Consider the following 27550-nt stretch of genomic DNA (forward strand, 5'->3'; position numbering starts at 1 on the left):
CAGTTGAGCGTGTTTTAACTTGCGGGATCGTGACTTGTAAACACATACAGTGCTCTACGAGCTTTGTGTTTTATTTGCATGCATTTACTGTGAAATAAGTGAGGAGCTACTGTAATCTTCTAAGTTGGTAGGAGGGTTTTTTCTTAAAAATAAAAAAATCACCCCCCAGAGCAGAATACCTTGGCATTTTTAGCATACTGTCCAGGTAGATTTGTCACTATTACTTTCCAGTATAATAATATTGTGGTCAACTTTTTTTTTCCCCCCTAAGAAAAAAGTCATGTGATAGCATGAGGCTACGGAACATACCCAGTTTCATGGATTTCAACCTAATGTATGCAAAGGCATATTAGATTTTTCAGTGTATTAAAGCTGTTTAAAAAAAAAAAAAAACAACCTTTAAAATAGATTAAAATGGCATGACAACTGAAACATATGGGGACAGTTCTTAACACTGCAGCCTCTTCATATGTAGATTTGTCTGGTCTTCGTTGAACTAATTAGATTAAACAAAGGCTTTCCTGAGATAATCACTTTGCAAGCCTTTTCCTATATTACAGCAGCCAGCATTAGTGTGTAGCTGAAGGTCAAATGCTAGTACCAGCTAATACTTAAAATCTGAATGCATAGTGCTCATGCAGATGAATAAATTAAATTGAGTATTACAGGATATGTAATTGTTGAAATTCTGGATCTTAAGGAGTATGAGTTCATTGGAAATCTTAAGATTTAATTTTCTTAATTCCTACTAAAAGGTTTCCTGATGATTGGTGACTCCTTGGTGAAGCCAGCATTAAACACAAATTGCATAATAGGCGTTGGCGTAGGTGGTTCTGTGGTGTATTAGTTCCTGTGCATTTGGGCAATAGTAATTGTGCTACCTTTGACCTCTCCTGTTCACATTTGATTGTGTTGCCACTTCAAACTATTACTTCAAGGTAGTCCTAATTTTAACCAGTGTAGAAGGAGGATTATAGCTTGCTTCCAAATAAAGGGCTTAGTCTTACTTATGTCTATGAAGGACTATTTCTGGAGACCCTTATTGAAGCGTGATTATCTTTAAGGGCTGTCACAGGAGCAACTGTATTTTCTTTTTTCAGAGAAAAGAAAACTAACACAGTTTTGTAGGAAACATTGCAGTTTCTTCTAGCTTGGTCAACATGGTATGTGCTGGTGGCACTGGACGGAGTTATAGCCTACAGTCTTGTCATGCTGCGGTAAACATCTCTGTGTATGTGTTTGACTTTTTGTGTCTCAACTAGAGACTCATGAAACGACTGACTTTTTACACAGCTGGGAGCAGCTAATCTTTGATTCAATTATTTTAAATTATTGTCTTCACCGCATAACAAAACACACTCGGCTATTGAATGTCAGTTTGATGCAGTTCTCCTGGCAGACAGCCACGATGACTTTGAATTAGTGGAGCTGTCACAGTCATGGAACAGCAGCATCTTTTCACAACTGTTTGCACAGGCATCTTCAGCCTACCTATAATGGTAGTGTCAGGTGCCTTTACAGTACAGGATTCTTTGTCTCCCAGGTTTTACATACTGGAGCTTTGAAGTTGCTGCTAGTGTTAAAACAGGATGTGCCTAATAGCAGACTGACTTCTCTCTCTTAATCATATGATATGCAGCTTTAATCTGGACGCTAGTGTGTCTTCAGCTGAGTTAAAACTTTTGATAAGCTGTAATTCATGTAATGGTGTGCAAGCAGCTGGTAATGGTTACCACAACTACCTGATTTCAAAATTTGAGATATTAGTGGATTGGAAGCTTAGAGTGAGTTGCTTCAGAGCTCGTGGTGCTCAAACAGTGCATTTCAAGTGGCTGCTGGAAGAGTAGAGTTTAGAACTGTGGAGCACTGATCCAAACAAGTAAAATAATGGAGTACTGGGAGAAAGAAATATTAGATGATCTGTTTGCCTTAAGGAATATGCTTTATTTTCTGATACTAAAATTTCAGGATTTGCAGCTTCCTTCTACATTGTCACTTTCTTGTTACCGCAGCAGACTGTTGGAACTTGCTGTAACAGGAAATGTTTAAATGTTGCAAGGTTTGACATTAAAGATATTTCTTAAAGAAACTTGTAGTGATATATTACAGTAGAAAACAGCAGAGAAATTTGGTCAGGATATACATTCATTCTGAACTTGTGCTTTTACACTGTTGAAATGCTTGGCAAAAAATGTAGCTACTGGAGTAGGTTGATTTTTGGTCTGTTCATCAAAAATTGTTGATGTTTAGTAAAGTTTTTTATGATTCGGATCTGTTCTTGCTCAGAATTCAGGGTTTAAAGAGCTTTTGTCACTATTCCTCTGAGTTTTCCGGAAATATTTCTGAAGTGGGATGTGCAGAATAGTCTGTAATGTTACAACATCTGATCTGCAGAATTGTACTGCTTTTGTATGAATGTAAGATTCAAGAAGATGTTTGTGAACCCTGAAGATCTGCTGGTATGTTAGGACACCAGGACATAGGAGAAGTCCTTTCAGTATAAAAACTTAGCAATAGCTAAGAGTATTACGTCTAAGTGAAAATGAATCCAGGTGACAGAAAAATGCTTGGGCTGGAGTGTGAAGCACAGTATGAGTTACTAAATGATGTTATTGCTCTTCTCACGAGGTCAAGTGAAAACAAGTATTGGTATGGCTTACAACTCCATTGCAAAGCTTTTCAGTGGAAAGTTAGCAGTGACTAGAGCTGTAGCTTTTCTAACCTCATATCTGAGGTGGTATTGAATTTAGGAATTATTTGGGAGTTATTTGAATTTAGGAGTTATTTGGGCCTGAGGTGGAGAGCCATGGTTAGAATCTTGAATTGAGCTTTTCTGGACAGTCTTAATTATATTTGAATCAATTTTGATTACAATTAGTTGTTGGACACTGTGTTTGTTCTATTCTTCTGTAATTAGCAGCTACTGTATCTTTTCCATATCTATACAAACTCATTTGCCTGATCTGTTTCTTATTACACTGTTGCAACTTGTGAACAGGTGCCAGTTGGCCAACAAATTCAACGTTTGCTGGTTAAATAAAGATGAATGGCGCCTTGAAAAAGCATTCTTTCATACATGATTTGCATGAGTCCCATCACTTATAGGTTACCACATCTGACTGTAGCATGTTCTGCTGAAGAATACAGCTGAAGAAAACTGAATCCTAGCACGCAGGTTAATGCCATTGACCTGAGCTCTTAAACTATTGCAATAGGTTCGTTGTTGTTGCTGTTGTTGTTATTTCTGAGATTTTTCTTCACTTGACATGAAGAAAGCTATCGAAGTTTAAAATGGAATTTCTATGTCAGTTAAGTTGATAGTATAAGATGCAGAAATTTTACGCGTATAAATATTGTTTGATGCCTTTTATCTCTCATTGGAAAATGACCATAGGTAATCATTTTTTCTCAGAATTTTCTAGATGTAGGACCAGAAGAACAGCCTTAGTGATGACATTTTCACTCCTATGTCTGTATCCGTGGTTGTCTTCAGTGTAAATGCAGTACTGTGACTAGATGTCCAGTATGGTGGGTCAGATATGGATGTAGCTTATTGTTTCTGGAGCAGAGAACTGAGACTTTCCAGAACACCTAAATTCCAGGTTATTAGGTGCTTATTTGTAGATGTTCTGACCTGACAGTAGCCAGAAATCTTTCATTTGCGACTCTTTGCCTTTGCTTATGAATGAGCCCATGATACAATTAGTTTTCACTGCGACCCCAGTAGAGTTTCTAAATGAGATTCACTAAATTTGAATATTACCTGTGGCCTGGTTGGGTGAGGGGTGAGCAGGTGGTGGTGTGGTAGACAAATGGGCATGTGGCACCTTGGAGTCATGTTGACCTGGAAGTGCCCAAGTTATTTTCCATCTGAAGCTGGCAACTTTAATGTGTCATGAGGAAATATATAGTTAATTGTGCTCACCTTGACCTGTTAGGTTATTAAAGCTGACCTATGTGATGATGTGATGAGGCTCCTGTCTTCTGCTTGAAGCAGATCTTTATATAGGCATGAAAAGTTTGTGGATTCACTGTTTTGTTAAATGGCTACATGTGTATATGCAGAAAATGTCAGCTGAGTAGGAAATTACAAATAATAGAGTGCCTGTGCAGGTCAAATCCTGTGGGTTGGTGTTAACTGGAATAGCTGACCTTAGTCTTCCATATCGCTTTTTTAGGAGGATTGTGCATTTCTTCTTCTTTTCTTTTCTTTCTTTTTTTTTCCCCAAAAATAAAATGAAGATTCTGTGTAAGGCTTGAGTTGTGATGAAATGGGCTGCAGTGGGGTGTTAAAACTACTTGGACATGAAAATGTGTTCAGATGTATGTCTGCCTGAAAATATATTCTTAGTGACAGTACAAAAGTGGTTCATGTGTGGTTTTAGCTTACTGCTGAAGCTGTTATCCTTGAGATTTGCAGAAATGATTTCAAGCATGTGCTCGGAAGCTTGCTCGTCTTGAGCTCTGAGACTTCTCCGGTGTTTTTGTTGTATCAATGTTTGTGACCTGAGTGTGTTGTTAACTGCGTGTTGCCCGTAGTGGATGTTCCATATTTTATTTCCCTGGGAGCTGATTTACTTCCAGGCATTTATAAAGGTTTCCTGTTGGTGACAAACCATAGGGATGTACCGAGCAAAATCTAAGATGTGAAGACAACGGCTCTTCTGAGAAGTTAGGGAGTTGCAATAATGCAGGGTTATTTTGGGACAGGAAGCATTTATTTTATGCCTTATCACTATGCCAGCTGAATACTGACTAAAAACATTGTGACAAATATATAGAACTCGTCTTTAAGCAGAAATTTGTTCTGTAGCCTCAGTAAGATAGGATGGTCTTGCAATGTGATATATTAATCTGTGTTTATTCTTTCTCTAGATTGTGCCTGTCATTTGGCTCGGGGAACACAGCTCGCCATGGGACGACCTCAAAGATATCTCTCCAGAATGGGTCTCTTACTTGGGTGATGTGTCTGCTGCCTTGACTGTCTTCATACCCAGAGGATTTATTTTCCTTTTGGAAATATTTTAAGCTGAAGTCTTATTCCTTACTGGAAATTACCGACGCTAAAGACTGCATACAAGATGGGTGATATGGCAAACAACTCGGTTGCATACAGTGGTGTAAAAAATGCTGTCAAAGAAGCAAATCATGGAGAATTTGGAGTCACTCTTGCAGAGCTCCGCTCTCTTATGGAACTTCGAGCTACAGATGCACTGCATAAAATACAGGAATGCTATGGAGATGTGCAGGGCATCTGTACAAAATTGAAAACTTCACCAAATGAAGGTAAGATGATTTTCACATTATTACTGAGAAAATTCCACTTCAGAAGTGTTTCAGTCAAACTAGTTTGTTTGTCATTGTTGTTTTAATATAAGAAAGTTTATAAAGGTATTTCAGTTACTATAATAATATATGTTTCTTCTCTAAAGCAGGTTTAAATAAGCAAGGGTTTCCAACTGGTCCAACTGTGCATCATTTTGATTTAGTGGCAAAATTGCACATAGGAGGAAGCTTTGATGTAGGAATCCAGATAGGAAATAGAAATGCAAAACAACAGTGTTTAACCTGCTATGAATGTGTAAGTTTGTGAACTAAGGGATGTCATAGAACAAGGTTCTAGTAGTCTAATGCAGGGCTAATTAGTTCTTGTGTGTTGTGACCCAGCTTTTGCATTCCTTAATATAACAGATTTCACTAGTTTTAAAAATTGCTATGTAATTGTACTGTAGTACAATACTATGGGATTTCTAAGCCACGTCTAACTTAAGTCTTCATAATTCACTATTCTTCTGTAATTTTCAGTTGATCAACAAGATTAACTGTTGGTATAGCTTCAAGGCTCTGAAAGATGCTATAACCACGAGTAGGAGGTATGCAAAGTAATATGCATTCTTGGTCTCTAGAAATAAGGATCTTTTAAACAAATGTTTGCCATTTCAGACTCAGTGGCATTCTGGAAATGTCACTATTTATAAATGTAATGAGTGTCCTTGCTGAGAGCTTTCCAGAAGTTTTCTTGAACACTTAACCCTCTTTTCCAGTTGAAGTGAAAACTGTGAGTTTTAATTTGTGGAAGAAATAGGCTCCAGTTGTGTTGCTTATCTAAATTATATTATCTCATTGAAATCATTTTTTTTTAAACATGTTTAGCTTATGTTAAGTTGATGTCCTGCTGTCGATAGAGATTGATACCAAGTACCAAAATCAAGATACTGGCAAATTCTGCTGTCTCTGCATTTAAGCACTCTCACAGCTTTTAAGCAGTTTCATGTTGGTAACAGTGAAGTACTTGCTGTCTTAATTCTGGAGAGGTATTGCTTTCTGTCCTTCTGAAATGCTATGGAAATTTTTTGTCGTCTTGTCTCAAGAACAGCCCAGTAATGCCTACATTTGGGACCTGCTTTAGCAGAGGGGTTGATCTCATTGATCTCTTGAGGTCCCTTCCAACTCCTGCAATTCCATGATTGTGTAATGCTGAAGGATACTTCTCTGTGCATCTACATGTAGTGTATTTTGGCTTTCTCTATCAGATTCCTTAAGTCCAGATTGCTGAAATGATTTCTGAATGTCAGCTGGGTTCCTTTTAACAAATGGCAAGTAGCTAGCTCATATACCCGATGGACCACTAGACCAGTTTTAGGCTGACAAAGAAACACGTACAACCTGAGGGATGCAAACTCTGTTTCTCATCATCAGCTGTTCTAAAGTTAGTGCATGTGTACAAGCAATGTAACATTCTTAGGTTAAGAGCAGTGGTATCCTGGCACCTTGTGAACCTGTTGAATGGTATTGAAAGTTATTTGTTTTGGTTTTTTTTGTTGTTGTTTTTGTTGTTTTTTGTTTGTTTTTGTTTGTTTGTTTGTTTTTTCATTTGATGTTTTTCCAGTGAGAAGGGAAACTTCAGTAGTATTCAAAAAATCGGGACTGAGCTGAGGGTGCAATCCAATTCTGCAGTGGTCTGTGAAGCTTAAGGCCCGTTATTACAATCTATAAAGATGCATGTTCATGAAAATCACCAAGCAGATGGTGTACTGCAGGGTTCACTTCATGGGTGTCCTGTAACGTCACACAGCTAGATAGCAGACTGATTCCACTGTACTGAGAGCTGCACAATCAGAGCCTTTCCTTTTAAAAGAGCTTAACATTTTAGATGTGTTTAACAATCGCTAACTTGATAAAAAGATGCAGCTTGTTTATAAGTGTGACAGCAGCTCAAAAGTTTGCAATAGATTTGCAAAAAGATTCAATAGCTGAACTTGATAATTACATCAGTAAAGGTTAAGATGAGTTACAAATTGTACAGAAATGGTGTTTTGGTTCTAAATCCCTATGTGAATTTTTCGAGAATAAGGTTGTCTCAGAAAGGTATTACTGTAGAATTAATATAGAAGAACTAGGTCTCAGTGTTGTTATTCAAGGTGTAAATGTTAAAAGCAAAGAAATTTCTAAGGAGAAAACCTGAACAGGACTATGAAAGCTGCTTAGGAGTTAAGTTTGATCGTCATGAGTTCTTTCCAACTCAGAATAGTTTATAGTTCTGTTCTGTGCGTTATACTACTTCGAGTTCTCTGAAGTTACGTGCGTCTCTACGAGGCCTAATGACACTTCTTATTCAGAAGGTCTCTATGATATGAAATGCTGGCTTGCATAATTACTAGTGCTTCACTGCAAAAGTACAGACAGTTTTGAAATGGAGTGAGCAAGTTCGGTGTGTTATTGCTTGCTTTGAGGCTGTTGACAATGTAAGATATTGTCTCTTTTCAGACAAAATGAAGATCAGACCTACTTGATATGAAATGAGAAATAGAAATAGAACTATCTTTGACCAGTATCACTTTAAATAAATTAAATGCTTACTATTTAATGCTGATGCTTATGTCATTTTTATGTGTACAAACTCAAATAAGATCAAATAAATGAACGTTTGATGTATCTACAATAACAAAATCCTCTGTGTTTTCTGGAGAGAGACTGCCATCAATGTTTCCATAAGTCTACATCATTTTGATTGTTTACTAGTTCCTACTTGATTCTAGGAAATGACTGTTGGAGTAGTTAGATTATCCATTTAATATCAAAGCCAGTTGCGTACTTGTTGGTTACCTAGTGTGTTTTTAATGCCTTGATAATCCCTAAGCAGTTGGGTTAACTGCTGAAAAACTACTGCTCAGAAAATTGCCATCTTTGTTGTCTTTGTTAAAAGGAAACACACATAACAACAACTTGAAACAATAAGGTTGTGAGGTATCCAAAGCTCTGCTCTGAATACAGCAAAGAGTTGATTCATTTTCCCTTCCAAAAGGAGCTAATGGTGCAAATTAAAAACTGTAGTGAGGCACTAGGCGACTGACTATTGTTGAAGGCTTCAACAGGAACTAAATATATGGAAGACCTTGGGTGCATGACTTTGCACTTAATGTTCTTGGTATTCTTTTGTTTTTATGGGCTTAGCTAACTGTTGAAGGATGCAGCAATTTCTGGTGGATGTCCCTCACTCTTAATTATTGGCGTCCTCAAGGATGGTGCGAGAACTGAAGCAGTGAAAAGGATTCAGAAAGAAATATAGTACCTAAGAAAGAAGGCGAGCATAAAGCTGAGATGATAAACCATAAGGACTGACTACATATGCAGTTCCACATAGGCTCTCTGATAGGGGATGTGAAGAGATAGAAGCTTCAGAGTAGTCAACAACTGCTGTCCAGATTGAAGCAGCACTGTGGCTGCTACTCACCTTGTGATTCCTGGAGAGCTTCAGTGACTGTAATAGGGTTTTATATAATAAATAATGCATAAACTTGGCATTCATAGTATTTTAAATTGTTAATTTAATTAAACATATCATCAAAGTATTAGATGAGCTATCGGGTCCTGAGATGCTCTTTCTGAATGCAGAATCCATACTAAGGCAACCAGAGCTGGAGTCCCAGGCTTGCTAGAACTGGATGGTGCTGCTTAGTCTCTGTTGTAGCAGTTCTACTATGTAGGCTGCTCTGAAAGTAATGTAACCTATTTATTTACATGGAAATTACAACAGATGCAAGGAGCACAGTGACACTATTTGATAGAGCTAATTCTCAGCTACAAAACAATGTTTTACAACATGGTCACCACTGTTACAGTGTACTTTTGCCACTGATAAGCAAGAGTTTGTGTTCTTGAAAATCTGCTCAGTGGAGGTGACCAAATGTCATCGATGCTGAAACTCACCACCTCCCTGCTTCACTGTGCTCACATCTACGGTTTGGTCACCATAAATGGTCAGCAAGTATCAATGAGTGTTAAGAAGTGCAATTTTTTCCACATGGAGGAGTTCAGTTCCACACATTTGCTTCATTTGTGTTCCCATGTCAGGTATCATTTTGTCTGACTGCCCCCTGCTGCCATCTGTAGTGGAATATTGGTGGGAAGGCTCAATCTTTACCAACGTGCCACCAACCACATCTGCCTCTGATGCAGCAGAGCAATGTAATAAAATAGGAGGCATTACTTTTGGAGCAGCCCTCTAATAATCTTGTCTTGAACGCTTATTTACTTTTTTTTTTTTGGGGGGGGGGGAATGTCAGTGTTATTTTGTTGTTCCACCACATTAAGTACAAGTAGGTAGACCTTCATTTTCTTGATTATTGGTGAAATGTGAGTTATGAAATATAGCAAGTCTGGTTTAAGGATGACGCCTGTGTAAGTGTACATGATATGTTTTCTTCAGTATTATTATAAAATATGGAGTGACACATGACTCCATGAATAGGGAATCACTAACTTTGTCTTCTTACTAAATAGGTTTAAGTGGAAACCCAGCAGATATAGAAAGGAGAGAAGCAGTTTTTGGGAAGAACTTTATACCTCCTAAAAAGCCAAAAACATTTCTTCAGTTAGTATGGGAAGCACTACAGGATGTTACACTAATTATATTAGAAATTGCAGCCGTAGTGTCCTTGGGCCTTTCTTTTTACCAGCCTCCTGGAGGAAATGAAGCATGTAAGTAAATGAAAAAGTAGATACCTACCTCTGTTATACTACTGACTTGCTTTGTCCAGCATGCTACTATTGTGAATCTGATAGACGATAATAAGACGGTGGAAATGTAGCTGATTATTCCTCATGGAGACAGTACTAGGACTCTTATTGTGCCTTAAAAAGGCAACACAGGACTTCCTATGTCATGATCTAGGCTGATTCTAGACAAAGTAGTGGAAAAGATGAAATATAAGCAGCAGGAGCTATGATCTGTCTGAGATCAGCCAAGCTTCTGCACAAGTATCTTGCTAGCTTCGTCTCAAATATTTAAGCAATTTGTAACTTGTGTTCATCGGCTTTCTTTAGGAAGTCAGTGTGTCTTAATTTTTTCATGATTTTGCACTATGGCACTTGTAACTGTCCAATTTAAGAAATGAAGCTAAAAGTTCAAAACAGAAGGTAGAGGGATCTGGCCTCAGTTAAACCAAACTTTCACAATTGCATCTGGTTTGTTGGGAGAAGGGTAAAGTAGGAAATGTTGGCGTCAGGAGGTGGCTAACTAGTAGTCCAATCTTTGCCTCTTAACGCATGTCATGTAACAAGATAATGCAAACTGGGTAACTTTCTCTGTCAGCTTCTCTTGTGTTTATATAAACACGGACGTTCTTTGTGTGCTACCCTTATTGAAAATAATCTAAAATTGCTGTAAAAGCCAGCAAGGAGAATGTTTAGCAACCACTCTTCTGTATGGGAGAACTTTTGTTTTATGAAATAATTCTCTCTGCAAGCCTTCTGCTCTAAATGCTCTAAATCTTGTTTCCTACAGTATGTGGATCAGTAAATGTTGGTGAAGAGGAGGAGGAATCTGAAGCAGGTTGGATTGAAGGAGCAGCAATCCTCCTTTCTGTAGTTTGTGTTGTATTAGTAACAGCTTTCAATGACTGGAGTAAAGAGAAACAATTTCGAGGACTGCAGAGCCGTATTGAACAAGAACAGAAATTCACAGTCATCAGAGGTGGCCAGGTCATCCAAATACCAGTAGCTGACATAATTGTTGGAGATATTGCACAAGTGAAATATGGTAAACTTTTTTTTGAGTTCAACTTTATTTTGTTTTCGAAGAAGTATCTGAAGTCAACACACCTAATGATCTCTTGTAGGTGACCTTTTACCGGCTGATGGCATCCTTATTCAAGGAAATGATCTCAAAATTGATGAAAGCTCACTAACTGGAGAGTCTGACCATGTTAAGAAGTCTTTGGACAGAGATCCTATGCTGCTTTCAGGTGTGTAGCATTGAAAGAATGTGATTAGCTTTCCTTTGGGAACTGATGATTTTAAATTGTGATATTTAGATCTAGGGAACTGGACCTTATCTAGGCTGATATCTTCTGCAAAACTTTGTCCAAGCAAACAGATTCTTAAAGCTGATGAGCATTTCGTGTGGTTGATTATGGCTTTATTTTCCAGATAGTTTTTGCAATTATTTTACTGTGTTTTAAGGTACCTATATGCATCATCTTTTGATTCTGTCACTATGAAGTTTGAGAATGGATTTCCTATGTGCTCTTCATACAATAGTTCAAGTTTCAATGGAAAATCCAATACCCTGTTCCAGGTACTCATGTGATGGAAGGCTCTGGAAGGATGGTAGTTACTGCTGTAGGTGTGAACTCTCAGACAGGAATCATCTTTACTTTGCTTGGGGCTGGAGGAGATGAAGAGGAGAAGGAAAAAGAGAAGAAGGACAAGAAAAGTAAGCATAATAATCTTGTTTCGTTAGGAAGGAAGGGGTGAACTCTTGAATATTGTAGAATGGAAAAGTATTATAGTCACCTGGAGCTAGAGATCTGTAAGTCTTATTTTCAGAGGGTTCACAGGAAGGAAAAAAAAAAAGGGGGTCCAGGGGCCTGGAAGTGTGCATCATTAAAAAAAATACATAACAAAAGCTTAATTAACAACTTCTGGTCACATTGATGAATTAGGGGTTGGGAAGTTTAGCCAGTCTTATTGTGTATAACTTGTTAAACTGTCATCTCACATAACTTTAAAGTACATTCATGTTTCATAACAAACACTTGTTTATGACAAAGGGGTTATTAACAATAAATCAGCCTAATGAGCATCTAGTTCTGCTTTTAATTGTGTCTTGTAAGGCAAGCTTTTTAATGAAAAAATCCCATTTGAAAAGGAGAAGTTTGTATCATTGATGTGCTGAGCTCGTGGGTAATTTAAGTAGAAATATAACATATTTTGTTAAAGGTAAGCAGATAGTTTCTTCTTTCAGCCCTTTTCCACAGTTGTAAATCTCAAAGAAGTACAAAATAAAAGAATTTAGTGATACTTTTCTGTAAACTTTCCTTTCAGAAAAATAAGGAAATTGTAACCCAGACCATATTAGAGCTCTTCTGTGAAGGGTGAAACAGGACATCTTCCTTATTTGGAAGGCTTTAATCAGCTACTGGCGTTATAAGTCATAATCTTTCATCTTGCCTAAGAATCAAAGCCTAGAAATGCTAAATAGTGATGTTTTGATGCTAGCCTTCATAAGATGTGTTAGGTGGTGAACTTTACCACCACAAAGTTTTCGTAGAAACCGTTGTGAGATTCACTGAATGGGAGGGAGTCTGTGAGGGTTTTTGCAGAAAAGTATTCTCTTTATTCAAAGGAATAAGAAATGATGATGGGAAGCCATATAGGAATGTGCTTAGGAATCTTGGCTTTCAAACTGAGTTGGTGATGATTGAAATGTGTGCTCTGTGCAGGGGTTAAGATTGAACTGTGCTTTTTTTCTTGGTAGCCGTATCTACAAGTAACTTCAAAATTCTGGCCCTTTCTGAAATTTGGTTTGAGTTCAGAGTGAGATTCAAGCTTAAGTGGAATAGTGAAGAGTAGAAGCTGATTTGCAGCACTGTCAGGAATTGATTTAGAGCATTTTCTACTTTTTACTCTTCTCTGACAGAGGAGGGAGAAGTAAGTAAGCTATACTAGCTGCTATGGGACAAGATGATAGCTGTTATTAATAGTCTGCTAATATGAATTATAAAAGCAAAAGTTTTTTTGACAAATAGTGTTTTGATGTATTGTTGGAACAGAAAACCTGTTTTTAATTTGTCTCCCAAGATAGGCAACTTCCTCTTTCCCTTAAGTTATGTGACTGTTAAGATTCTCCTTGGTAAAATTCAGGTTAAACTAAATTAGCTTCTCTGTGAATGTTAAGGAGATTAAAGTGGCTATCTTTAGTTGGCTGTATATGTCTTGGTTCAGAGTGAAAGCATGTGTATGTGCAGGGAGTTAGAAGCAATTCAAGTGTTCAAGTGTACAATAACTTTGTTCTTGTAGGAGAGAAAATAGACCTAAGAAAGAACAAATACTAAATCAGCAGGTAATGAATTCTTAACAAGTCCAAAGTGAGATCTTCAGGGGAAGATGAGCATGCTGTTTTTTCTCATTAGCTGTTCAGAGGATGCTGGAAGAAAAGCTTGTATGTAAAAAAACAGATATCAGTAGTAATACAACAGTACACTGGAGGTACTAAATGTCATCCATGATAGGATGCTTGACAAGTTGATTTTCTTCTAGCTGAATTTTATTCTGTTTCCTTCTAGCTCTCATTCACTTCAGGCTACTTACTTTAAAGCAGAAGATAAAATGAAATAGCAATGAAACTGAACAATTCTGGGTTTTGTTTAAGGTTCTTTGACTTTATTCTTTCATTTGAAGTTACTGCTAATAGTAACTGTAAAGTTAGATTTCTCTAGTTAAGAGAAAAGCTGCCAGTTTGCCGCTTGTCAGGGTATGTAAGCCATCTTACCCGAAACCCAAACAAAAAAGGATAGTGACCTTCTAACAAACTGCTTGTTGACATAGTTAGGTTTAGCTGTATTTAATGTTTCATTCATAAATTTCATTCATTACTTTTTAATTATTCTAATGGTCTTCATGATCTTCTGCTGACCCCCATTTCTGAACAGAGGTAGGAGTGGTATTTTGTTAGGAACTTGAACTATTCCCTTCATTCTTTAATGTTGGTGTGTTGCCAACAGATTATGTTCATGCTTGCGTAAATAGGGTTAGCGTAGATCCAGTAATCCAGCACTGTACCTCCATTAAGCTTTGATGTGGATTTATAAATATTTATTTGTAAAGATATACTACAGTAATTTCTGCAGTGCTATGCAAAAGCACTGATTCTGTAGGTGGAATTTTAAAATTCATTGCAGCAGTAGTCAGGCAGACTTGCCAGTGTTGGAACAGAGTAAGAGTGAGACTGTCAGGATCTCTTGCTTGTCACAAATCCCCTTCCCAGTAAAAGTGCAGGAAAGCCTTTTAGGTGCTTTCCTCACAACTAGACCACTACTCTCTTCAACTGAAGACACTTTGATAGGACAGCTGTCTGGCCCAGCAATGCCTTCTGCTGTATTTTCGTTTAGTTGCATATGAATGTTTGTATCAGTCTGTTCGAACTTAACTGTGTCTGAGTAATGCTTTTCCTGTACGAGACTTCTGCTGTCCGAAAAAAATGAGTTGTTTCTGTGTGTTAACTTACACATCAACTATTTGTGTTAGCCTTCTGTCTCCCAGTTTGATTTACAGTTTTTGAAATAGTTACTTGTCTCAGCAGATATTAATATGTCTTTTAGATAAGCCTTAATACTTAGATGGACTCTGCATGGCCAGTGTGAAACATAACTTGTTCCCTTCTCTGACAGGCAAAAAGCAAGATGGAGCTGTTGAGAACCGCAACAAAGGTAAATGCAGTTTCTGTGATCCTCCCTTCTAAGTACTTATTTTCAGTGACAACATACTTTAGTATGAAAATGCTTATTGCATCCTTACATTCAAAATGCCTCGGTTAAACATAGTCTAAGTAAGTCTTCCTAAAAAAAATGATCAAATGAAAAATGAACTTGATAGTCTTGATAGTAGACATTTCTGAACTTCATTTCTGTGGTATTTAGCTAGATATTCAAGAATGTTATGCCTTCTCTGAATATCAGGTACAACGCAACACTTGTGCTAAGCCAATATAATCAAACTCTGTGTACTGTTGATTTCAGGGATACTAGAATGGCTAAATCTTATTTGTTTGTAACTTATAGCTAAAGCTCAAGATGGTGCAGCTATGGAAATGCAGCCACTGAAGAGTGAGGATGGTGTGGATGGAGATGAAAAAGATAAGAAGAGATCAAATTTGCCAAAGAAAGAAAAGTCTGTTCTCCAAGGCAAACTTACAAAGCTTGCAGTTCAGATTGGCAAAGCAGGTATGCCTCACCAGTACTCCTTTTGCTGATGCCTCACGTTTGCATGAGAAGATAAGCTGATCAAAGCTAGCTACTGAAGTGAAGTGTAAAATTCAAATGCATGTAAGTGTGCCATCATGCTTAAGGGTGCTGATGGCTTCTCTGACTGCATAATACTGGTAATGTTTTTCCTGATTTAAATACTCGAGCTTTAGTGTATTAGCTTCTAGAACAGAAAATTCAGACTTCATAATGTTGGATTACTGTTATAAAAGATATTTCGAGATAAACATAGCATTTAGTGATATATCTGGAGAACAGTAAATTGACCGTAGAGTTCAACAGGCTATTTCTGGTGTTTTCACAATTTCTTTTGCTCTTTTTCTTGTACTATCTTAAGTGTGCCACTCAGCTTGTTAACTTCAGCTCTAATTTGTCTTCCTAGTTATTCCAATGTCATTGAACATTGTGCTTACCTGCCATATTAACTCCCAGCTTCAGCAGGAAGTAAGGTATGAAGAGATACCTGCTTTCTCTGCTGAGTATGTCACCAGTATAGTCATGGAAAGCTTCCTGAACTCCTTTAATTGTTATTCTGAACAGTCAGTTTACTTTACATAATGGTCTCTCCTTCATAATTAGATCTACACTTTTCAATTAATTGGGAAAAAAAAAACCAAAACAACCCATAGTTTATAGGCTTGTAAGTGAAATTCATGAGGAAATACTTGTGTTGAAAGTCAATATACCTCTGAGAACTATCTCCATGTTTTCTGAATTGCCTGTTGAAATTCTGAATTGTATCTTCTACAAAGGGAGAAATGTTTGCCCTTGACTTATCCAGAATCTGTATTGTCAAACATTTTAACTATTTCTTCTGAAAACTGTTTTTTCTCTTTTTAACAAGGTTTGTTGATGTCTGCAATCACAGTCATTATCCTTGTGTTGTATTTTGTGATTGATACCTTCTGGGTTCAGAAGCGACCCTGGCTTGCTGAATGTACACCAATTTATATTCAGTACTTTGTGAAGTTCTTCATTATTGGAGTTACAGTCTTGGTGGTGGCAGTACCAGAAGGTCTTCCGCTTGCAGTCACCATATCATTGGCTTATTCTGTTAAGGTAAGTGGGTGGAAGGGGAGCAGATTCTAAAGACAAACACATTAAGTAAAGACTCGTAAGCAATATTAGACCTTTACTTGTCTAGTCCTCACTCTCTTAGCTGACCAGTTAGGTTCCAGTTTGTATTTGATATAAAGTGTGACGCTGGCATCTTTGAAATATAAATCTTATGGTAAGTCTGGGGCATAGCTTACTTCCTCCTTTGAGTGTGCAGAAACAACAGACTTGAGCCAGTACAATCCCACCTTACTTGTGAAATATGTTTTAATATTGTGATTGATAAAGCTGTATTCATGTTCTGTATACACAAATATCCTTATTAGTCTGAGCTGTAACAGTAGTTGGTCTGACATGCAGATGTGGAGAAAATAGGTTGCTCTGTTTAGGAGCTCTTTGGTCATGCTGATGCTTACTGTGACATGATAGACGTGGGGTAATCCTTACAGCAACTAGCCAGAGAACTTGAAAGATGAGCATGTTCTGAAACTGCTGTCTGAAACTGAACACTCTAAATGAGAATTTCGAAAATGGGGGGTGAAGATTATGGTTGACTATTAACTGCTTTTATTTTCTTAGAAAATGATGAGAGACAATAACTTGGTGAGACATCTGGATGCATGTGAAACAATGGGTAATGCCACAGCTATTTGCTCAGATAAAACAGGAACGTTGACTATGAACAGGATGACAGTGGTCCAAGCTTACATCAGTGAAAAACATTACAAAAAAATTCCAGCACCAGAAGCTATTCCAGAGAATATCATGGCTTATCTTGTCACAGGAATTTCTGTTAATTGTGCTTACACTTCCAAAATACTGGTAAGTACACTTCTTCATTTTAACTGAAACAACTAAACATCTTCAAAAGATGAAAACGGTCTGGTTGCTGCATGGCAGGCAATTAAGGATAAGTGTGTGGCAGAAAACTGTATAGTGTTTTGTACTTACTGTGAATTACTTAACAGTTCAATTAAGGCTGAACTTAAAGAACTTGAATTGATGATCCAAAGGTATGTTTTCTCCTCGTAAGCTGGTAAATTTGTCTAATTTTGTTTTTATAAGGAGAGCTTTTTATTTGGAAGGCATCATAGTTTGATTTGAGCGCTACTTCAAAGTCGACGTTTAAGGGTAGCATAGGATTACCAAAATACGATGGGAAAATGCAGGTGCAGACAAGTTTGGGTTTTTATTCCAGATACTATTATTACAAATCTGAGTACACAAGCAAAACCACAGTCCAGAAGTCAATTGTCAGCCAACAAAGATTTTTGCAGGATTTTTTTTGGTAGCAGTTGAGGGAGCGCATCAAGGCCACAAGCATCTATCTCTGTGGAATGAGTTATGGCATGTGTGGAGTTTCATAGTCCAATTCCTAAAAATCTTTTTATAGAAATAAAAGGTACCTATGTATAAAAGTCTCTTAGGCAGGTGCTCTGGACCCTTCATTTTTGCAGCTGGATTTGCACCAGTATGCTGATGTCTGGGGAGTGTGTTGAACTGAACGTTTTAGAACTTAGCTTTCATTAAAACACAAGATGTTGCAGCTCTTAAGAATGAAAATAGATCCCTGTCTTACAACAAATACAGTTGTGATTGAGATTTTTGGGCCTGGTCAGGCAGAGTAAGTTCTCCTGCTTTTTTTTTTCTTTGTTTTTCTACAAACTACAACTGATGTTATGTATATACATGCTCAGAAATATCTTCAGGAAAGTATTCTTTCATGTGTGACAAAAGTCTGTATATTCCACATTTCTGAGATAAGAAATCGTTCTGGTATTAAAGGGCTGAAAACTGGAGAGATTTCAGAAACATGTTGAACAGGACATTGTCTGGAAAACAGAACTTGTAGTGAGGCTTAAGAAGCTTAAAGACTTAATTCTCTTCCATAGAAGGCTACCAGGTGATGTGTTCATAGTATATTATTAAGGAAGAACTGTTACAGGTGAGAATACATTAACTTTGCAGAAATAATGGCATCTAGTATTTTAAAGACAGTTTCCTTAAACTTAACAGTACTTGTAAATTGCAAAATTATTCAGGGACCCAGTACACCCAAGTGATCCAGACAGTTATTTCAAGCAGTGGAAACTAACTAAAAGGGAAGGTCAGCTCTGCATTTTATATAGATTTCATAGGTGATTTTTGAGCAATGTATTGAAAGACTAAACAGGTGCAGAAGTCACTTATGAAAATCAGTAGTGTGAGCTTATGACTCATAGGAATTTATCATTGCAAAAGTGAAACTTCCCGACTCAGAGCTGAACTTAGACTTGGCTTCCTTGTTTTCTAAATGCTGTACTTCAGTGGTTCTTACATTAACCTTTTAATAAATGAAGATTATTGTTTTTCTTGCAGCCTCCTGAAAAAGAAGGTGGTTTACCACGTCATGTTGGAAACAAAACTGAATGTGCCTTGCTGGGTTTTCTTTTGGATTTAAAACGTGATTATCAGGATGTACGAAATGAGATCCCAGAAGAGAAGTTGCACAAAGTGTACACCTTCAACTCTGTTAGAAAATCTATGAGTACTGTGTTAAAAAACTCTGATGGCAGTTTCCGAATTTTCAGTAAAGGTGCCTCTGAGATAGTTCTTAAAAAGTAAGAACAGCTACTATTGTACTTTAGCACTTTGAATTTGGCTCAACTTTGTGAGACTGTAAACTGCTGAACAACATTATGCTGTAGTCTGCAAATTATTTCTGTAGCTGTGTTTATGAACAAGTGCAACAGTCCTGTACCCTTGAAATAGCTGCTAGTTTCCTGTCTTGTGTCTCTTGATTATTTGACTTCATGCAATAAAATGGGAAGGAACACTTGAATAACTTTAAATCTAATGCACTGAAAGATATAAAGCAGAAGTAGAGCGCTTCAGCGTGTGATTCTGGTACAGGCAAGCCTGTCTAGTTAAACCATCGTAATTTTAAGTGTGGAAGTCCTGGCAGCTGATCCATTCAAATTCTGTCTGGAGTTTGGTGCCTTTGCAAAAAGATTACTCCCAGCTCCAAATGACAGTGTGAATGGGTGTCAAAGCTGATTACTTTGATAGAAGGTTGAACCTTGAGTAAAAGAGAAAGTTAATTGTTCTTTTAGTATGACAACGCAAGTTGTTTCCTTACTTGTCTGCCCATTTCCAGAGGCCTTTTGTTTTATTTGCTAGACTGTTAGTGAGAGATATGTTGCCATTGGAACAAACCTTAGTATATAGAAAGCTGTGGTAACTCCTAAGCAGGCTAGGGGAGAAGGCATGTGTGCATTATGTTATGTTGTCTAGGAGCTGTAGTTGTAACCAGTCTGTTTTCAGTCCTGGCTTCAAACTCTTTCTAGTCTTAATAGTAGCATGTACCATCTTAACTTCTAGCTTGCTACCCGGCCCCAGGATCACCATGTAGGGACATACTAACATGCTAAGTAGAAAGGATAATTTTTCTCCTTCTCCACCAGCTTAGCGCTCACAGCAAAATGTCAGTCTTTCAAGGACTTTCTAGTTCCTTTTGATACAGAATCAAAAATAATTAATAATTCATATCTAAATCTTAGCTAGATTTTAAGCCAAGCTTCATCAGTAAGTCTGCTTACACGTGCATTTCTTCTAGCTTTGGGGAATTTTTTTCTTCTTTTGTTGTTAAGTAGTTGAACTTTAGAATATGCTAGAACTCATTCAGCCTTGACTCATGCGATTCATTTGGCTTCACATCGGAGATAATAAATAGTGATAGCTAAGAAAGAACAAGAAAATATGGAGTGATTTAGATGGTACTGAAGTAGCTGTAAGCCTGAAACTATTTGAGCAGCACCATCCGAGAAAGTCTTAGCGGTTTTCTTTATCTTCTGTCTGTGCAGTGAAAGAAGTTGATCATAACATGGCTTGCCAGTTGTGCTGCACATTCTTCACTATCACAGAAATGACTACTGAGCACTGAAAACTTAAACATGAATATTTATATAAATAATAATAATTATTATAATTATTATTATAATAATTAAATAATATAAATGAGTCACCTGTAAGTGTAGAAGAAATGCTGCAAAACTTTTCAAGCAGAGCAGCTTTTCTTCTTTATTTACACTCATGTCTCAAGTCAAGTATTTTAACTAAAACTTGTTTCATTCTTGACATAAAACTTACTGATTTCCATATAGTCATCTCTGTATACTTGGGATTACTCATGAACCCTGTGATTGGTGATAATGTGAGATACATGCAGTGGTTGCTGACATTTGAACAGGTAACCCAAATCAATGACAGACTTCAAATTTCCGTTGGAATGAAGTTGTCTATCAGATCTCTCAGGTGTTGTCAAAATGTCATAAATCCTTGGCTTTTTTTCAGTGTTATTAGCACTGATTTGTGAAACAAGCTCTTATGGTTTTGTGTTAAAGTCTTTGGTAAAGACTCAAAGGAACAAAATTAAATTTATTGTTAAAAGCATTTAGTAGTGTTACGTTTGCGACATTATTAGTAAAGTATGTATGCTCTAGGAAAGCAATGATGTCTAGGCATAAAGAGACTAAAATAACACAACTTGAAGTGCTAGAGTATGTTATTTTGAGCCCAGTCTCTTAATTTTTTTACAACAGCTTGAAGTATTTGTTTTTTATTTAATGCTTTATTTTTAAGAACTGCCGAACTCTCTCAGAATTGGTAACGTGTGTGTTGATTATTTTGTAAACCTTTGTACTGACAAAGCATAGTACTGGTTCTTCATACCATGCGAGTTTGCTTTTCATTCTGTAAGTTTAGTGCTGAGGCATTGTGTGCATGTTTTGGAAGCTTACTGTAGTTCTGAGCCATGTGCAACTGTTAAAGGTGGGACTATTTTGTTGAACTTGAAACTCGATTAACTGACACAGCTAGTGCATTTACTACATTTAAGTACAATGAGAAATGGTTACTCCTGGGAGGTAACTAATTTTGTTTCCATAATTTACAGAGCATTATTTTCATCCCAGGACAACCATCTCAGTGAACAGCTAGCATGTTTTGCTGTTAGGAAGAGATTAAGTGCATACGGAGAAGATTATCTGCTAGTGTGTCTGTCTGGAAGAGTAAAGCTTGTGGAAACTTAAACAAGTTGACTAATCAACCACTTCCCACAAAAGTCTGAACTTTCATAAAGATCTGTTAACTTTAATTTTTTTCTTTTCAGGTGCTTCAAAATACTGAGTGCTGATGGAGAACCAAAGGTATTCAGACCTAGGGACCGTGATGATATTGTTAAAACTGTAATTGAGCCAATGGCTTCTGAAGGGCTCAGAACCATTTGTTTGGCATTTAGAGACTTTCCAGCAGGGGAACCAGAGCCAGAATGGGACAATGAAAATGACATTGTTACTGGTCTGACATGCATTGCTGTTGTTGGGATTGAAGATCCTGTGAGACCTGAGGTAGGGTCACTGTGTAAGCTGCAGTGTTTCTGTTTCAGGAGGTCCTGGTTCATGTTGTTTTCAGTCATGCAAACAGTGAGTTTTGCATCTTTAGCATAGTTAATAAATGAAAATCTTATTTCTTAGGGGGAAAAGTTAATGTAGCTACAAAAGCAGATTAAAACCTTAATGACACTTATGCTGTGTTACTGAAGCTCTGTACAAACTAATGACTTAAGGCGCTTACTAAGCAGTGTCTCAGTAGATGGAACAACTGGTCTTTTTTCTTCTTTAAACTACTAGGAATATTAGGAGTATGGATTAGGATCATATTAGCTATTGTGTTTGCTGCAAGGTTCTAAAGGGGAAGAGGATTTGTTAACTGAGCTAAGGAGATCTGCTTGTGGTTGAAGTCTATGGAGGGCAGTGTTTCTCAACAGTAAAAGCTTTTGTGATTTAAGGGGGTCTTCATTCTGACCCACATTAGTGTCACTTCACAGTCAAAGTTGTGGGCTGACAAGTAGTGTGTGAGCTGTGGTTCATTTTAACATAATCATAAACGTAAAGCCAGTACTTAGTACTTTTGACTGCTACTCCATAACATGTATCATGGGACTTTCTGTGGTGGATTTGCACACTGCAGTATTTGGAAAATAAAGGGGGAATAAATGGGACAGACAAAACAAAAAATAACCAGGGTGTGTGTGTTTTTCAGGGAAATGATGGAGGCAGGTTACTTAAATTTCTTACATGTTCCTTAGCAGCATGTTAAAATAAGTTGTTTTGGTTTGACTTGAAGACACTTCACTCACATGTCTATGTGAGTTTGTCATGTGAAAGTCATGTGAATTTGTTAATTTATGAAGTGTTTGTATAGTCTAACTTTTTGTTTTTTTGTTGTCTTCACTTTTTGCATATAGGTACCTGATGCAATAAAAAAATGTCAGCGTGCAGGCATAACTGTACGTATGGTCACTGGTGATAACATTAATACTGCTCGTGCTATTGCATTAAAATGTGGTATTCTGAATCCTGGTGAAGACTTTTTGTGCTTAGAGGGCAAAGACTTTAATAGGAGAATACGCAATGAAAAAGGAGAGGTAAGCATGCTGACTTAAGTTGGATCAGCTATTTTGTAAAGGCTTGTAATTGCAAAATATACCTGATGTTCTTTTTACAGATAGAGCAAGAGCGAATAGATAAAATTTGGCCAAAGCTACGTGTTCTTGCAAGATCATCTCCTACTGACAAACACACTCTTGTAAAAGGTAAATAAAAGTTATTTGAACTTCCAAGTAAAGTTCTATTTCTAGAGAAAAATAGGATTACAATTTGTGGGAAATGTCAATGAGGGTGTCTTCATATGCCAACTCTTTTTTTTTTTTCTTCTTTTTTTCCCCGAGAGATAAATAATAGATGGTTCTAGTTGTGTGTTTTTGTTTGTTTGAGGATGATAAAATGACTTTCTCTTTGAACCTCAATCTTTGTTGTATTGTCTGTTTTGAACTATAATACTGAGATGTCATTTTACTTTAGGTATAATTGACAGCACTATCTTTGATCAGAGGCAAGTTGTAGCAGTAACTGGTGATGGTACCAATGATGGTCCTGCACTGAAGAAAGCAGATGTTGGATTTGCTATGGTACGACTTTTTTACTTTCAGTATTTTGAACACTTTTTTAATAAAGCAGTTTATCAAATCACTTTCAAGACTCAACAGCCTTACTTGTTTCATGAGCCTTACGTACAGCTCAACTAATTACTTTTTTGGTCAGTTTCCCATTTTTTTTTATTTGATTAAAAATGTCCTTCTGGCTTTTGCCAATGAGTAGAATGTACAGACTTACACTGCAGATCCTTAGTCACTTTTACACAAAAACTTGTTGCACTGCAATTCCTGATACTGAAATATTCCTGAAATGAGATCTGTTCAGCATATGGCAAAATGACCTGACGTGGTAAACAGCATACAGTGGCTTTCAGTAAGCCTTATATACGATATGGATTAAGTTTATTCACCTGTGTTCTGTGAAATGATGCAGAAGAACAGGGAGACTTGGAGGACAAAAAGTACAAGTTGATATTTAAAATGCCTTTGGAGGTGGTACCAAGACATCTTGTACATTCTAAATAAAACAGCATATTCATAGCAGCCTAGGATCTGCGTTTGTCTGTATGAGCTCAGAAACACTTTCTCAGTTAAAATTCTCAAACACTCTTTGAAATGGTAGCCAAACAAAGTCTAACTGTCCATGAAAATTAACTGCTGGGGATAAAACATTTTAGCCTAAATTTTGCATGTGTTCAGTACGCCTTATTGCAGAGACCTAAGCAGCCTACAGTAGCTAAGGGAATTGTATTGTTCTTCCTGAGCTGACTTGAAGGAATTAAATAGCTGACTTATCTCTTCTCAGTTAATAAGTGAACATTAAAAAGATGTTAAAAATTTAATACATAAATGTGTCTTCCATAGGCAAGGCTTGTGTGGTGGCTTTTTTTGCTTTGTTTTTGTCTTTACTTTCATTGTGATTTATGTATTTGTTCTGCAGACCGGTTTGTCTATGTGGTACTAAATATTAGGAAAATTACAGCTAAGAATGCGAGTCCCTTCAAAACCGAATCACTGTCAACAAATAATTTAAGTTGCAGCTCCTTGTGCTGTGTTACAAATTTGGATTCAAATTTATGTAGGTAGACTAGTGTATATTGCTTTCCCATGGAATGATAGAATCGTACTCAAAGATAACTTTAAGTTGTATGCATAGATGGGCAGGTGACTTTTTCTAGTAAACATCAAGAATAAGGATCCTTACATTTCCTATTAAGTTGTAGTTAGGGCATTTAAAAAAAGAAAAACCCCACCTTCTTTAAGTGGATATTACTTAACTCATAAACTAAGTTTAATTTTTTAGATATGTAGGAGATTCCAGGTGCTTAAAACCTAACAATATCATTGCATTGCAATGTTAAATGCAGTTATGCTTAATGTTCTGCTTTTCATTGCCAACATTCTTCAAAAAGCTTTTGGCAGTGTGCATCACTTTACCATGTAGGTACACGTGTATTTTCCTACTCCTGGAATCTGTATAGCATGTGGATTAAATTGTAGTACTGCACCATCTGGTGGCCTTTAACTTGAACAGGGAAAACTTGCGCAGTGTGGTTTTTATTGTCAGCTTGAGATTTCTTTATTCATTAAAATCTTTAAAGTAAAGATGAGGATTTTTTGTGTTTTCCATTCTGCAGTAGAATGTGGAAGCAAGACTTGCTGCAGCACAGCTTTAGGTTGTTTACGTTAAAGTAGTTCTAAAGACGTGGGGCATTAAAATGAATGCTGATATGCTGACCAGGGATGTAATTGTCCCTACTATATACATCAGTGCATCCTGTTGCATTTCCTAGCGTTTTTCTTTTTCTACCAGGGAATTGCTGGAACTGATGTTGCTAAAGAAGCTTCTGACATTATCCTTACGGATGACAACTTCACAAGTATTGTAAAAGCAGTTATGTGGGGACGGAACGTATACGACAGCATTTCTAAATTTCTGCAGTTCCAGCTTACTGTCAACGTAGTAGCAGTAATTGTCGCTTTTACAGGAGCGTGCATAACACAGGTGTGTACATTGGTAGATACAGCTAATAAATGCTGTAAATATCATGACTGACTCTCTTGAATTCAACTTTCAGGTGTATGCTAGCCTGAAGAATGTAATGGTCTCCATTCAAAATGTGACAGTGTTTTATAATAAATGCCTTTAATAGCTGCAGTTTGTTCACTTACTCTGGAGAGAGCTTACGTTCCTGTCTTTATAGGATTCTCCACTTAAAGCTGTGCAGATGCTGTGGGTAAATCTGATAATGGACACATTAGCTTCTCTTGCCTTGGCGACAGAACCACCCACTGAAGCTCTTCTATTGCGAAAGCCTTATGGTAGAAACAAACCTTTGATTTCTCGTACGATGATGAAGAATATTTTGGGTCATGCATTCTACCAACTCGTAGTGGTCTTTACGCTCCTGTTTGCTGGTAAGCACTGAAACTTTGCCAAGCTGTAGGGAGATGAAGCCTTAAAAACTATTCATTTATTTTTGTCCTAATTCTAGTACATGCTCTATCTATCTGTGTGTGTGTATAAAGCCACCAATTTAAGCTGCTGATACAATGTCTTTTATACGCAGGTGAGAAAATTTTTGATATTGATAGTGGAAGAAATGCACCTCTGCATGCCCCTCCTTCAGAGCATTATACTATTGTCTTTAATACGTTTGTAATGATGCAGCTTTTTAATGAAATTAATGCCCGGAAAATTCATGGTGAAAGAAATGTTTTTGAAGGAATCTTTAACAACGCTATCTTCTGTACTATTGTTCTGGGAACATTTGTTGTGCAGGTGAGTAACTTATTGCTTACCTCGGAAATGCTAACCAACTAATGCTTATGCAACCAGATGTTTTATTTCTGCAGTGTGAAGAATCTGCAATGTCACACTATTCAAAAATAAATACATTATTAAAATAATAATAATTTTCAAGTCTTGCTTGACAAGGTCTTCAGGTATAACCTCATGAAATTGTCAAAATCAAATGTTGAACTACTTGTATATACTTTTTGAATTTTCTTTCCCTCTCTGTGATCCCAGTTGTCCAGTCTTTTGACAGTTTCTCAAGAGGCTGTATGTATTTCTTACAGAAATCAGTTGTCTGTATTGATGCTGTTGTTTTAGGTCTTATTTTGGCATGAAACACTGATGTCTGGGGACCTTTAGTTGGTGCATCAGATTTGTAAGAGCTGGCTGGTTAAATCTCTGTTTACTAACAAGATGAATTAAATTAACTGAAATAAATCAGACTAACATCCTGGTGTTGAGAAAGACCAAGTCAAAATCCAATTAAAGGAAAATAATTGACACAAAATATTTTTACCTTCTAATTAACCTTTATGTTTAATTAATACAAATAACAGTGAAATAACCAACAATTTGATTTTTATATTCTTACAATTTATTTTTTTTCATTTTCTCACAGTTTATTTTGGATGTGAGTAATCTAAGGTGTAAGATGAATCTTAACCTTGGAATTCCTTGGAGTTAACCAAACGTATAACAGTTCAAGCAATGCAAGTGTATGCATTGTGTAAAGTTGCTTCACTTAATCTACTTCTAAATTTCTTCAGGAGAATCTTTCTCAAAAGCTGCTTCTATTTTTAGAGCCATAAGTGCAGCAGACTTGTTTTGCAACAAATCCAAATACGTAAAAATTATTCCTGCCTGCAATTATGTTCTCTTTATCAGCGATTCATAAGGGGCTTATCTTCCTATATAACTTAGTGCTGTGTTTTTTCATAGTGTCCTATTCTTTGTTAATAAAATAAGATGCTCCTGGGCTTTCCAGGTCAGGAGCCCTATTTAATGGCTGATACTGTCTCCTTTTGACACTTGCCCTACTGCTTGAATGTTTATTCTCCAGGGCAGTGTTCCATGCATATAGTTCCTATGCAGTGGGATACCTTGCTCATTAGAGCCCATGCAGCTTGTTCTAGTAGTTAAGTCAGTGGGAATGTGTTTAACTTGGCTTTCAGATTTCAGCTCCTCATCACAGTTTGCCATATAAACTCTCATGCTTAAGACTGGGATACATGGCAATATTCTGTTGAATGATTTCAGAAATCGTGTTTGTGTTTTGGGTATCTAAGACTTGCATTAATAGAAGATCATTAGTTAACTGGGTTCTGAGATAGCTGAACTAAATTTGTAGCATCAAGTACACGCTGTAAATGTTAAATGAAGGGGGAAAAGTGTAAGGACAAAGAAGCAAAAAACATTTTTTTCTTTTTGTGAACCATTTGAAGAATAATAATAAGT

At 36.9% G+C, this 27550-nt stretch overlaps 1 protein-coding gene across 7 annotated transcripts in view; it reads left to right on the plus strand.

Annotated features, from left to right (window-relative positions):
• Positions 1–27550, plus strand: part of ATP2B1 (ATPase plasma membrane Ca2+ transporting 1) — a 60169-nt gene that overhangs the window by 22743 nt on the left and 9876 nt on the right. For all 7 annotated transcript variants that reach the window (XM_052668531.1, XM_052668528.1, XM_052668534.1 and 4 more), the window contains exons 2-18: positions 4876–5286; positions 9784–9981; positions 10787–11041; positions 11121–11246; positions 11579–11716; positions 14673–14711; positions 15063–15224; positions 16111–16325; positions 16902–17144; positions 18681–18922; positions 21472–21709; positions 22609–22788; positions 22869–22956; positions 23225–23331; positions 25112–25303; positions 25503–25716; positions 25869–26080. In XM_052668531.1, coding sequence (XP_052524491.1) covers positions 5082–5286; positions 9784–9981; positions 10787–11041; positions 11121–11246; positions 11579–11716; positions 14673–14711; positions 15063–15224; positions 16111–16325; positions 16902–17144; positions 18681–18922; positions 21472–21709; positions 22609–22788; positions 22869–22956; positions 23225–23331; positions 25112–25303; positions 25503–25716; positions 25869–26080 — 3054 coding nt within the window. In that variant the 5' untranslated portion in view covers positions 4876–5081. The remainder of the gene's footprint in view (positions 1–4875; positions 5287–9783; positions 9982–10786; positions 11042–11120; positions 11247–11578; positions 11717–14672; positions 14712–15062; positions 15225–16110; positions 16326–16901; positions 17145–18680; positions 18923–21471; positions 21710–22608; positions 22789–22868; positions 22957–23224; positions 23332–25111; positions 25304–25502; positions 25717–25868; positions 26081–27550) is intronic.

The sequence above is a fragment of the Tympanuchus pallidicinctus genome, unplaced genomic scaffold (genome assembly GCF_026119805.1).
Source record: "Tympanuchus pallidicinctus isolate F22 unplaced genomic scaffold, pur_lepc_1.0 scaffold8, whole genome shotgun sequence".
Taxonomy (NCBI): Eukaryota; Metazoa; Chordata; class Aves; order Galliformes; family Phasianidae; genus Tympanuchus; species Tympanuchus pallidicinctus.